Raw genomic sequence first — 14,296 nt, forward strand, 5'->3', positions numbered from 1 at the left:
CTCAATCTTGAGCATCTCCCATAAAGAACGCCAGACTAGAGTTTGTCAAAGAGAACAACTTGCTCAACGCACTAGATGGCGCTACACTACATTTCAATGTTGTGGCCATTTTTGGCCGGACTAACCGCCAGATATACGCTGTTCATCTTAGCCGGATGGATATTCTGTATTGATGCTTGATGTAAAACTCAATAAGCAAGTGCCAGCAAATGTATGCTAGAAATAAGAGCGATAGTCATGTTTCATATTTCATTCATGTAAGGTCTTTGTTACGTAATAGTGCTCGTTTGGGCCCTTTCGAAGGGATTTTAGTGACTCACGTAATCAAACTTAAGAAATATAAAGAAAACTGCGATAGGGCCATGAGCATTGACGCTAGTAAGTACATTTGTGCTTGAATCATTGACATTCTTCAGAAATTTTCTTACTGCCTAACAGGTAGTCAAGACACTTAAGCGGGATTTTCTTTTTACTAGTACTTCCAGTATCAAACATTTTTTCTGAAATAAGAAAAAAATACGTCAAAGTTTTTGATTTATAGAATCCTCCCTAAGAACAGACATGGAATAACATTGATGCGAATTTAGTCCTGTCCAATTGTTCCAAAAAGGATTAGTTTAAGAGGAGAAAAGAGCTTTTGAGAGGTTGAGTGATAATTCAGAAACAAAGCTGAATTCAGCATCAATGCATTAAAGTGACAGAATTCAACATTAGAGCACAAGCTTTCTTATCACATATTATAGCTTTCTAGTTTCTTAAGACTATTGCGGTTGCATTATCTGCAGCGCTTAAGGAAGTCCGTGAAAAATCAAACCAAAAAAATAGAAAGTCAAAATTTCCCGAAACTGGCCTGAATTCGTAACAAAAATCATTAATTGCAGAAGCTTTAGCTCTTGAATTGGCTGAATGTTTGCAATGAATCACAGAAAGGTTTCAATCTAGATTTGCAGATGCAATAAACTTGCCGAATAAGTGTCACATATGATGTCAAGTCAGGTGTCCCACAGGGCTCCATTTTAGGACCTCTCCTTTTATGATATTCATTGCCCCAGTTCATAAGCTTAGTATTACTGCCAATCTCTCTACCTATGCTGACGATACAAAGTAATTTTTTACTAGCAATGGCCAACATGGCCAAGAGTAGATCGAATCTACTCTTGGGTAACTGAGAGTAATATGGCCCTGAATGGAAAGAAATTCCGTTCAATGACATTTGGGTAAACGTTATCGAACACTCCGCTCGAGGAGGAAAAATGGAGGTAAAGATATTGAGCAAGTCTCATCTATAAGAGAATTAGGTGCAGTCCCCCAAAGTAATAGAAAGTTCGATGAGCATTGAGCATATCCAGTTGAAGGTGGGTAAGGCTTTTCAAATGTGTGGTAGGATATATCGCACATTTAAGTCCAGAGATAGTGTCACAATGCTAACTCTGTACAAGTCGATTGTCCAGCCACATCTTGAATATGCCTCACCCATTTGGGCTCCAATGAGTTCAGCAGGTTTGCAAAAGGTTGAACAAGTCCAAAGATGTTTCACTAGGAACATCACAGGAATGAGAGAGCTCTCGTATTGGGAAGAGATTAAAAAAGTTGGGACTGTACAGTGTACAATGTCCAGAGAAGGTACGAAAGGTATCCGAGACTGTGCGTCTTCAAAAGCATTTGAGCTTTGTCTCAACCCAGGATTTAGGGTCAATTCTAGGTACCATGGAGGCTTAATTTGCGTTTTGTGAGCACCTTTAAGTCGAAAATCCAGGCTAGTTCGAACAATGAAGTCCACTTCTATTCTTTCTCGGGCTCCTTCCTTGGTCCATTTGCTTCCCTCTAATATTCGCAGGGAATCCAGTGGCATCTTTCAAGTCAGACTTGGACAAATTTTTAAACAGCATTCCAGACCAACCCTACATATAAGGACTAGCTCAGTCTACCAACCCAAATTCGTTGGTAGACCAAATGTCATATAAAGTTTAAAAGGTTAAAAAGTAGCCGAAATATGACCTTTCATTTTGATAATCACGGGGATTGCATTCACTGTAGCGGTTAGAAAAGCCCTTGAAAAAAACAAAAAAATCAATAATACCGTAAATTTCTATGTTATTATTTGAAAGCTCCCTATTCCACTTAAACACAGAAAAAAGTAATCAAAGAGAAACAATAAAAATGAAAATNTATAGAATCCTCCCTAAGAACAGACATGGAATAACATTGATGCGAATTTAGTCCTGTCCAATTGTTCCAAAAAGGATTAGTTTAAGAGGAGAAAAGAGCTTTTGAGAGGTTGAGTGATAATTCAGAAACAAAGCTGAATTCAGCATCAATGCATTAAAGTGACAGAATTCAACATTAGAGCACAAGCTTTCTTATCACATATTATAGCTTTCTAGTTTCTTAAGACTATTGCGGTTGCATTATCTGCAGCGCTTAAGGAAGTCCGTGAAAAATCAAACCAAAAAAATAGAAAGTCAAAATTTCCCGAAACTGGCCTGAATTCGTAACAAAAATCATTAATTGCAGAAGCTTTAGCTCTTGAATTGGCTGAATGTTTGCAATGAATCACAGAAAGGTTTCAATCTAGATTTGCAGATGCAATAAACTTGCCGAATAAGTGTCACATATGATGTCAAGTCAGGTGTCCCACAGGGCTCCATTTTAGGACCTCTCCTTTTATGATATTCATTGCCCCAGTTCATAAGCTTAGTATTACTGCCAATCTCTCTACCTATGCTGACGATACAAAGTAATTTTTTACTAGCAATGGCCAACATGGCCAAGAGTAGATCGAATCTACTCTTGGGTAACTGAGAGTAATATGGCCCTGAATGGAAAGAAATTCCGTTCAATGACATTTGGGTAAACGTTATCGAACACTCCGCTCGAGGAGGAAAAATGGAGGTAAAGATATTGAGCAAGTCTCATCTATAAGAGAATTAGGTGCAGTCCCCCAAAGTAATAGAAAGTTCGATGAGCATTGAGCATATCCAGTTGAAGGTGGGTAAGGCTTTTCAAATGTGTGGTAGGATATATCGCACATTTAAGTCCAGAGATAGTGTCACAATGCTAACTCTGTACAAGTCGATTGTCCAGCCACATCTTGAATATGCCTCACCCATTTGGGCTCCAATGAGTTCAGCAGGTTTGCAAAAGGTTGAACAAGTCCAAAGATGTTTCACTAGGAACATCACAGGAATGAGAGAGCTCTCGTATTGGGAAGAGATTAAAAAAGTTGGGACTGTACAGTGTACAATGTCCAGAGAAGGTACGAAAGGTATCCGAGACTGTGCGTCTTCAAAAGCATTTGAGCTTTGTCTCAACCCAGGATTTAGGGTCAATTCTAGGTACCATGGAGGCTTAATTTGCGTTTTGTGAGCACCTTTAAGTCGAAAATCCAGGCTAGTTCGAACAATGAAGTCCACTTCTATTCTTTCTCGGGCTCCTTCCTTGGTCCATTTGCTTCCCTCTAATATTCGCAGGGAATCCAGTGGCATCTTTCAAGTCAGACTTGGACAAATTTTTAAACAGCATTCCAGACCAACCCTACATATAAGGACTAGCTCAGTCTACCAACCCAAATTCGTTGGTAGACCAAATGTCATATAAAGTTTAAAAGGTTAAAAAGTAGCCGAAATATGACCTTTCATTTTGATAATCACGGGGATTGCATTCACTGTAGCGGTTAGAAAAGCCCTTGAAAAAAACAAAAAAATCAATAATACCGTAAATTTCTATGTTATTATTTGAAAGCTCCCTATTCCACTTAAACACAGAAAAAAGTAATCAAAGAGAAACAATAAAAATGAAAATAATTTTCCCTTTGAACAGGAATATTTAAATTACTTTTAGAACAATCTCGAGTGCCTTGGACATGAATACCAAACCAATATGTCTAGGGATGATAAAAAAAAAGTTTTTTTTGCACTGGCTAAATCGCATCAGAACCTGGTTGATTTTAAAAATTACACCCCACAATCTCACTTTCTTGGCTTACTAGAATTCATGTCAAATTCAAATCATTGTAGGGCTCTACCGACCAAGGCTAGAAAGCCATTTTTGTAGCACTTCGTCTAGTGCTGGGGCGAGTTTGCCAAAAGACTCGAGTCATCTGCCGGACTCGTGTATTTTACTGGGTTCAAGTAAAACAAAAAGACTCACCTTGTTTTTTACTAAGCTATAAATCAGGCAAATAAAATCACAATTCAGGGCCTGCTTTCTTACATGGTCAATTCATGACATTTTCTGTGCTTTGACGAAATAATCAGAAAAAAAAAACGATTTTCTTGAACGACTACGGGTGTGAGTCATTTCTAAAACACCCGAGTCCGGCCATTTTCTCCAAAAATCAAGTAAAAGACTCGATTTAAGAACCGCTCCGACACTAGGACTTGCCCATTTCAAAATTGGTTGGCGAAGTAGTTACCGACTAAAGCAAAATTATGCTATATTGAAAGTTTACGCTGTACGATAGGTTTGAGTTAAAGCATCACTCCCATTCTTTCCTGTCCTCCAATTTCTATTTCTGCTGGATTATTCAAGGTTTATACCTTAGTCACCCTGACCTTCAAAAACACGTGTGAAAATAGATCCCAGAAAAGTGAAAAAACGTCATGTGTTATTGAGGAAACAACAAACAACTCTGACCCGAAAATATGGCTGTAGCTCGCACTCAGTCCCCTCAGGGGCGTAAATTTTACGACTTTGCTCTCCCGGAAGCTCAATCCACGGAGAGATCTGCCCGCGGCCCAAACCTTGATTTGATCAATGGAATTCAGCAAGATCTTAAAGAGCACCTCACGACCTTTGTGGGCCCATTTGGACGGCGACCTATTATACACGCCGACCATATTGCCTCTGGGCAATCTCTTGGATTCGTTGAATCAATCATCCAAAGGCAAGTGTTGCCTTTCTACGGCAATACCCACACCTCCACCTCCGTCACATCCTTACAGACGAGCATGTTTCGTCATGAAGCCAGGGACACCATCAGAAATGCTTGCCACGCCTCTGAAGAGGATGCTGTGATTTTTGCTGGTCACGGATGCACAGGGGCGGTTCACAAGTTGATTGACGCCTTGGATCTGCCACGGCAGAAGCAACCAGTAACCGTCTTTGTGAGTGGGATGGAACATCATTCCAATTTACTCCCTTGGAGAGATTTAGGGGCACAGATGGTTTACATTCCTGAAGACGCAGAGGGTCAAATTGACCACAATGCGCTGAGATCGGCCTTGGAAGCCCATGAAAACAGTTCCACCCTGTTGATTGGCTGCTTTTGCGCCGCTTCGAATGTCACTGGGATTCTCAATGACGATTTGGCCATCACAGCCTTGTTACATCAACATGGGGCTTTGGCCTTTTGGGATTATGCCACGGCTGCTCCATATTTGGAGGTTAACATGAACCCTAAAGTGCCTTTTGATGTGGATAATCTGTGTTATAAGGATGCTGTTTATTTCTCACTACATAAGTTCATGGGCGGGGTTCAAACTCCCGGGGTTTTGATTGCCAAGAAGAAGTTGTTTGTGAGCGATAAGCCCAATGGTGCGGGTGGGGGAAGTGTGTTCTTTGTCAAAGGGAACGGCCATAGATACCTGAAGGACCCTGAGGTGCGAGAAGAAGGTGGAACCCCGGCCATTGTGCAAAGTATTCGAGGAGGAATTGTCATGAAACTGAAGGATACAGTAACCACGGGATATATTATTCAACGTGAACTCGACTTGAAGAAAAAAGCCTTTCAACGGTTAGAGAGTATGAACAATTTTGCCCTCTTGGGCAGTCGTAGTCAGCCCAGGCTAGCAGTGATATCGTTCATGATTCGTCATGGAGATGGGTACCTTCATCACAATTTTGTGGCCTCTTTGTTGAACGACGTGTTTGGGATCCAATGTAGAGGTGGATGTGCTTGTGCTGGTCCGTATGTCCAACATTTATTGGGCATTGATGTGAAGTTGGCTGAGGCATTTGAAGAAGCCCTTCTAGAGGATGATCGTTTGGACCGACACCACCTCCGTCGAGGCCCAGCCGAGTATTCTACTTACGAGATCTTAAGACCAGGATTTACAAGATTGAATTTACCCTGGACAAGCTCAGAGGAAGAGATTGACTTTATCCTCAACGCATTGGCTTTTGTCTCTGATCATGGGTGGAAGCTGTTGCCTCTGTATTGCATGAACTATGAGTCTGGAGATTGGAAGCATCACTTTTTCTCGGGATATTCAGAACGGAAATGGTTGGGCGACATCGATTTTCAGACTTACTTATCACCCAATAAGAAAAATGACCCCAAGCATGTACCGCTCTCTTTTCAAGACATTTTAATTGAGGCCAATAATTTGATTGGATCTACCTCGAAGCATAGCCTTTCCTTGCAGTTAGGAGATCAAGCTATCATTTTTGACAAAGTTAAACACCTCCGATGGTTCTTGCTACCCTCTGAAGCCCAAGATCAACTCCGTGGCAATCAAACCCAGGATCTCAAGTCTCCTTTTCATGTGCTCAATTATATCAATTCTAATGTTGAGGAAGTGCGTGATGTCAAAACCATTGGTTCATTTTCTCCTTCTTTTTCGCCAAATGACGAACTAAAAACAATTTTGTGTAAGACGAAGAGAGCGTCAACTTGGTTGCCTACAAAAGACCAGACAGAACCCCATTTCCCAATAGTTCCATCTCATCCTCAATTGGAAGTCACCGATACAAATTCGTCTTCGTCCAATGAAGTTATGAAATGCTCATACGATCTCTGCGTTTTGACAGAGAAGAGACTCCCTATTCCAGAATTGCGAGTGAAGTCAATCTGGCGACCGCCCACCAAAGACATATTTAAGCCGTTTCTAGAAGCAGTGGAGACCTTTAAAATGATCCGAGATGGGGATCGAGTCTTGGTATGCCTCTCAGGTGGAAAGGATTCACTCAGTCTTTTACACGCCATGAAGCAATATCAGTACTACGGCAAGAAAAACGGCATTCAGTTCGACCTTGGAGCTGTCACCGTTGATCCTTTAAGCTCCGCCTATGATCCAAGACCGCTCATTCCCTACCTAGAGGAACTGCACGTCCCTTACCTCTACGAAGAACAAGCCATCATGGAGCAAGCCTTGGCCGCAAATTGTTCCTCGATTTGCGCCTTTTGCTCCAGAATGAAACGTGGTCGTATTTATGCCTCTGCTAGGCGCGAAAAATACAATGTTTTGGCAATGGGTCAGCATCTGGACGATTTAGCGGAGTCGTTCCTCATGTCTGTGTTCCACAATGGCCGATTGAGAACCATGAAGGCCCATTACACGGTGAAAGAAGGGGATCTGAGAGTGATTCGCCCTTTCGCCTTTGTCAGGGAAAAGCAACTCCGGATTTTTGCTGAGACGCAGAAGCTACCCGTGATCCCGGAAAATTGTCCGGCTTGCTTTGAAAGTCCGAAAGAACGTCACCGTATGAAGCAACTGTTGGCCCAACAAGAAATCCTGTTCCCGAAGTTGTACTGGAGCCTCAAGAGCGCCATGATTCCAGTTATGAACATTCGTAAGACCGGCCTCGAAAGTACGATCTTTGGAAGGAACAATTTCAACAAAAAAGAAACTACCGATGTGGCCGACAGTTCGGATGAGGAGGAGTGCTAACTTTATTGAAAAGAATAATAAGGAACATGGTCAGAGAGGAAATGGTCTATTAAGACATTTATTGAGCGATTTAACCCAACATAGTCCGTTTCCTCCCACGTAGTCGGATCTCTTCATACTTCTTAAGAATCTCTGAGCAGTCTTTCTGAGGCACGTCGCTTTTGTAGGCCTTCATGATGGCATCAAAGATTGCCTCCGTATTCGGGTGTGTAGATAGAAACGCCCTCTCCAAAACATACAAATCCACCCCTTTATCCTCAGCCGAGCCTTCCGCAAATCCGAGCCCGAAATCAATCAGAACCAATTCAAGTTCACAATCGGGCGCTCCCGGATTTGCCACCAATATATTCGATGTCGTCAGATCTCCGTGGATGATATGATTGGAATGGATGAGCGCCAAAACTTTCCCAATGACTTGAGCCAAGGCCAGAAGTCTGGGTTCAGATCCATCCTCAGCCAATAGCGTCTGAATAAAATACCGGCACGTTTGAGCGCGTGCCAAGAATTCCATCACAATGATGTTTTGATCCAAGTCCGCCAAAAGAATCGTGGGTGTACGAATACCCAAAGATTGGCATCGAATCAAGGATCGCACTTCACCTCTAAACCGTTGGGCACTCAATTGGGCATCTAACTGGGGATGCCGATACTTTTTTGGAAAACGCTGCTTCACCAGCACCTTCTGTCCCAAATACTCGCCCGTGAAAAGTCGTCCCTCGGCCCCTTGCTTATACAGCTGCAAGTCCGTAAGATCAGACTGAGCCATGGTCAGTTGTTGATAAACAACTCCCAAGAGAGCCAAGTACAGTAGTACAGAACAATGAACACAATCACGGCTGAAGGAGCCAAAAGAAGATAGTACACCAGAGAGGAGAGCATCAATTCGAAAACGTACAATTTGGAGGCAGCGATGAAGTTAGGCACGGCGCTTCTGAGTCGAAATGTAGAGGACGTTGTTCCCACGGAGAAATGCGTCTCCGTATTTGTTCTTCAGTTGGCCGTTTACGTATTCCTCGGTTTGCTCTAAGGCGATGTTCATGTAGCCGTCCAAAGAGGCCAAGACACCACGGTAATCCACGCCAGAATTGAGTTTCACCACCACTGGACGACCCAAGAGACTCTTGAGAAACTCGTTGGGGTTCTGACGGGTGGCCATACTATTCAAGAAATCGAGATAACGAGGCTCAACACGCACGCTTCTTCCCGGTTTTGACTCTCTTTAAGGTTGGATTGAAAGAGAGGCGTCTGACGCAGGTTTGCCAATCAGGGGAGGGAACTTTGGACAGCGAGAGCATTAAAAGCATTCAAAAGGAACTGAGGACGAAAACACACACAATTCAAATGATATAGATAAACATCAGAGCTAACGTTTAAAGCTGTTAACTGTATAGTATCAGCCTCTGTGCCCATAATGCTGGGAGGAATGGTGTTAGGGAGAGATGAATAACAGCTCGAATGGCATCACTGATTGGGAGCTGACTGAAAATAACGTGGAGTAGGGTGACTGTCCAACGATAGGAATGGGCCTTGAGATCCCAGTATTTGTCCAAGAATCATTCAAGGAATGTATGCATCAACTTAAAATCTCGACAAATTGACACTTTTAAATAATGTATTTTCACATGATATGATGCTCCTCAAATAGAAAAGATTAAAATCACGCAACTTTGTTGTGCGAGAATCGCAACCTCAATGGGTTAAAGGTAACTACTATGGCTTTGAATTAGAAAAATCATGAATGTAGATTGAAGAAATGAGAATCCACAGAAGATAAGTTTGAGGCAAAATTCATAAAAGTATTTTCACTTTAAATAAGATTTCTTTCGAGCGAGAAACTAACCTGCGTAATAGGCTTACCTTAGTTGTACCTCGAAAGGGCCATAACCTTTAGGAAGGTTAATATCCTAAATGTATCCTATGAAAACACTTCGTCTGATCCTTAAAATGGTTGGTGAGACTATGAACCACTGGAATGTGGACGGGGATGCTGGGGGTCTAGTATTCACATTTCCCAATTGGATCTGTTCATTATATTCGTCTTTAAATATGATTGGTCAGAAAGCGTTAGGTTTATGCAAATTAATTTTCAACTTTATCAAATAAATGGGTCAAAAGTTATGCCCTATCAAGAGCTCTGTAGGTGATTACGTCATAAATTGACCTTTGAGGGAGTTTAACTTTTGACTCACTTCTTTGATTAACTTGAAAACTAAAATGAAAGTTGCAGGAACCCGTAATCAGTTTCATTTAAATAAGGACCCTAAGGTTTGCCTTGAATCGGAGTTGTTAATTCTCAATTTTAGCCTACACGTCCGTATTCCAGTGGTTCGTGACTAAAACAAGAGTGGTTGGCCACAGGATGCAAATAGTGTTGTCGTATGTTGGAAGAGGCAAAAACAATTGACCAATTCTAACGAGTTTTAGAACAGTGAATGTGTCATTCAGAACAGGTAATGGCGTTAGCACTAAAAGAAAGAAATGGCAAGAAATGGGCCCCTTTCTAATAAAAAGCATTGACTTTTGCACTTAAAAAGATTGATCAAAGTTTGAGCACTTCCTGATGGCAAGTCATGGAAATTCCTTGAAATCCAAAGCCTTGCAGTCATTAATCCAGTTTCACATGATATCAAAGCGCAGAAGTCTCGCTACTTTCTGATCGTCAGACCTCGGAAAAATATTATCAAATTGAAGATAAATTTGATTTTTTTTTTGAGGTTATTGTCAACTCAAAGAAATGGGATCTTTCAAATCTAAAGAGATATAGCATGTCAAAACCTTCCCAGGGCGTGGATGGTATGATTTAACAAACAGAGGTTTCAAAAAATTGGCAACACTAATCAAGGATTCTGTGTCTTGAGAAGAAACCCACCCTTACCATATTGCTACTAACTCCAGAAACACTAAACTGAATTCCCTCTCGGCCCTAGAAATTGCTATGGTGCAACCGAAAATTTGGAGAAAAGTAAATAAACATCTTGACTGCCATACTGTTTTAACAATTATCTTTTCGAAATTTTTCATCAGTCCATCAGTATAATTGGTAGTGTTCTTTACTCGTTAACCAGGCCGTAATTTCTGATGCTATGCTAATTTCAGTCTCATTTTCTTGCATATTGCGATCCTGAATGCGTGCACGGGGTGAATGGCCCAAACGAAAAGTTCCAACGGCAAAAACTTCGGACACAAAATAAACGAAATAGTTTAAAATCGAATACGACAACTTTTGAAACTAAACGATTCCACGGAAACTAAGGGATCTTGAAAGTTGTTTAATGGTAATCAGTGCAGTATTAAGAATATATTTTATCTCATCAACTTTCTTCTGATTTTGATCCATCTTGGCTCAAATCCACAAGCCATTGGTCCCACATTTTGAAAGTAATACTCAAAAAGAAATATATTATATGAGAAAAGCATGCCTATATAGCTTTTCAAAAGACATCATTGAGCAAATTAGATAGGCAAAGAAAAAGATGTTTAGATCAATGATTACTTCAAGCCAAATGAGTGATACAATTTGGAAAAATAATAATTGTTTATTAATCCCACAATAGCGGGCATGAAATGATAAACAGTCAAAGATGTACTCACGGCACTAATGGTCTATAAAACACATTGGTCAAACGCAGAGTGTGTGCAGGTCTAGGAATTGTATTATGAAGAAAAAGTCGCCTGCAACTTCATGTCATCAAAAATATATTTTTACTTCGCATTTCCAAAAATCCCTTCTTTATTTTTTTGAGTTTCGGAACTTTTTGATATTGGAGCTGGTCGGAGTTTTTGTTTCGGAACGCTTTGTTTCGGAAGCTCTTCATACTTTGCCCCTGCATGTTATCAGGGCATTACTCATTCTACAATAAAGGGAACCGATTACAGTTACAATTACTTTTGCCAAAAAAAGATATTCGTTACGCAACCGTTACGGGTCAAAAATCGTAATGGCGTTACTCGTTAAAATCACTTTTACTAACATTTTAGATGACCAATATTTCTGGGTATTTTGCTTCATGAAGACCGTGCTTTGCAAAATTAAAAGGTTTTGTGTGTGTTTCAAACACTAAGATATAAAGGTTTACCGACAACATGTTATGTTAATGAGGATTGATACTGTTTATTTGCTCAGGATTAGTGATGGGAAGGGGGTCACCGAAGTCTCAAGCTTTTCATAACCTACAGGGTGAGACCTGATCCAGAGAGTCTGGAAACCACCTTGAATCCAACCTTCTTACAAAGAATTCGCCATTTTGATTCCAATATTGAAAAGTAAAATCAATCGACGTACTGTATATATGTATGTAAGTTAGTACTGCATTGCTCCCAGTTTTGGCCATGCTTGTTTGGCTAAACCAATGGAAATGCATAATAGTAAACTAATTTCTTTTCCATATTTGAATTACCTCAACAACACCCATCTTAGAAGGAATACACGCCTCATGCATTTTTGAAATTTGAAACTTGGGAGTCGAAAGGCAAATGTAAGAAGTCAAAATAAGTATCTTTATCTGAATCCGGACAAAGGTAAGGAATCATAGATTTTGTTACGTTGCAAATTCAACTTGGCTTTTTTAAGAAAAAAAATCAAACGTAAGAAAACTGATTTGTAAACTTTTTTATATTTATATATTTCACATCTAAAACTGACATCTTTTCCTGAGCTGAACTGATGATGGAGAATACAGTCATGGATGGATATGAGGAGAGTTGAGAAATTTGGTCCAAAATACTCAATAGTCTTTTAGTTCAACTGAATTTGAATGAAAAGAATGAAGCAATAAGGCAATGCAAATGTGACAAGATCTGACAAAACAAACACATCCATATGTTATTCAAAGCGAGCACAATTTTCAGCCCTAGACTTCCTTCTTCAGGATCTATGAAAATATGAAAAATTGAAAATTTATGATAAGATTGCCTTAAAGCTTCAAGTTTCCTCAGTTGCCAAGAGGGAAACGAAATTTTGTTACAACTGCCATGTATATCATGTTGTAAATTATTCACTTCAAGTGTTAGATAAATTCGAAGGATAAAAACTTTGAAAGTGATTGGATGGCCATTCGAACCAGATTTGTCTATAGGAACATCCATTGGTGTCCCTTTTAAGTTTTAATTGAAAAGTTGCTTCATTTCGATCTTAATTGAACATGATTGATTAACCCTACCACTTAAAACCCTTAAAAACACATTCTTATCAGCTCGAAGCCTTGGCTACATAGAGATGTCGTATCAAGATTCAATTCATGAAAGAAAAAGAACATCTTGGTTGACCTAACCATAAGAAAGATAAATTGTTGTTGCTTCTTTGGAAGTATGCTAATAAAATATTCTAAAGATTCACACTATTTTTGATTCATTTGACATGCCTGAACGAAGTGGTAGCACGATCTAGTCGATTAGGTTTGAAACTCCGAAATTCTTGCATTGAATTATGGTCGGAATTTAAACCTTTATTAATGTGCCTTCATTTTCACACGGACAAATACTCGTGTCAAGTATGAACACGTGCCTACCCAATTGACACATTTTGTGTTGACACTTGGCATGGACTGACCCATTTTTAGTGTGGAGCAAACCAGTGGCAGTGCTTGGCAGAAATCGATCATACATTGATAGTGTGCAAGGTATTGATCTATTTCTAAGTGTCTTCTTCAGAGACCTGGAATTGTGGAAGCATAGTCCCAATGTCAATTCATGAAATGTCAAAGTTACGTAAAACTCGACCAGGTTTTGGTCTAATGGCTTCTCAAAGGGCATAGCCGGTAGAGCTGAATCCCGTTGCGGCCATCGGGGAGCAAGTTTCAAAGGTGAATGGGTATGACAGCGGATAACTACACATGTAGACGTGCAGTAGAGTGCACAGGTTTACACTCCACTATCCAAGCAGGTTAAACGACTTGCTTCATTGATTCAAACTCCGATCCTCAGTTATCCTTGTGATTCAGCAACCACTTCCTTGTTGCTGATTTGAGGGACCTTGTGCAGTACAAAGCCAGTGTAATGGTCTGCCCGCCCGAAAAGGTTCATTCTGTTCCCCCGTCCTCACCATCTCCACTTTGGGCCATTTGTCTTGTCTCTGACAGATTCTTCGGGTATCCTACCGTCCGTCCAAGGCCCCCCCCCCGCCCCGTCTTTCAGTTGGGCTGCCGAGGTACATTTGGGCCGACCAAAAGCCCAAGCGTTACCTGCACCCCCCCTGTTTAACCTTAGGGCAACCAAGATACACTTAAATTTTGGCCTAATAAGCGTGTAAAACATCCCCTTTGGCCGGTTAGGGACGTTGCCAAGGTGGTTTGATTCAAGGTCATGATTGGCGGAGAAAGTTGTCGTGGCGAGCAACCATAGGCACATGCACTGAAACGCCTCTCTTAGTTCGGTTCGGTGTATTCCGTTATATTGTGTTGCTGAGCGGTTTTGGCGCTTTTGGGGTTAACTTTTATTGTAATTTGTAATATTAACTCGTAACGAAAAAGGACCGTGTCAATGTGTGTTTGATACTACTGTACAGAACGTGGAGGTCGCAATGAAAAAGCCACGATCCATCCCAATGCGGATTCGAGCTGACGCATTCTACTGACGCTTGGCTTGTCTCGCTTGATGCGGTTCAGTTCGGTCTGATCCCATAAGGGAGACTGAAAAGCTGCCCGTTAGTATACCCCCAGACGTGTGTGCCTATCCGGGCACTCTCTGGT

The 14,296-nt window shown here is 40.9% G+C and overlaps 3 protein-coding genes across 3 annotated transcripts; 1 reads left to right on the plus strand and 2 right to left on the minus strand.

Annotated features, from left to right (window-relative positions):
• Positions 1-4,540: 4,540 nt before the first annotated feature.
• On the plus strand, positions 4,541-8,126 carry LOC131883997 (uncharacterized). Its single transcript, XM_059231615.1, has one exon. It carries the CDS (start codon positions 4,644-4,646, stop codon positions 7,608-7,610), a length of 2,967 nt encoding a protein of 988 aa, XP_059087598.1. The 5' UTR covers positions 4,541-4,643; the 3' UTR covers positions 7,611-8,126.
• LOC131884000 (EKC/KEOPS complex subunit Tp53rkb-like) lies at positions 7,595-8,376 on the minus strand. Its single transcript, XM_059231620.1, has one exon. It carries the CDS (start codon positions 8,374-8,376, stop codon positions 7,681-7,683), a length of 696 nt encoding a protein of 231 aa, XP_059087603.1. The 3' UTR covers positions 7,595-7,680.
• A 97-nt stretch (positions 8,377-8,473) lies between these two features.
• On the minus strand, positions 8,474-8,766 carry LOC131884001 (U6 snRNA-associated Sm-like protein LSm6). Its single transcript, XM_059231621.1, has one exon. It carries the CDS (start codon positions 8,764-8,766, stop codon positions 8,527-8,529), a length of 240 nt encoding a protein of 79 aa, XP_059087604.1. The 3' UTR covers positions 8,474-8,526.
• Between the last annotated feature and the right edge of the window lie 5,530 nt (positions 8,767-14,296).

This window comes from Tigriopus californicus, chromosome 7, assembly GCF_007210705.1.
Source record: "Tigriopus californicus strain San Diego chromosome 7, Tcal_SD_v2.1, whole genome shotgun sequence".
Classification (NCBI taxonomy): domain Eukaryota; kingdom Metazoa; phylum Arthropoda; class Copepoda; order Harpacticoida; family Harpacticidae; genus Tigriopus; species Tigriopus californicus.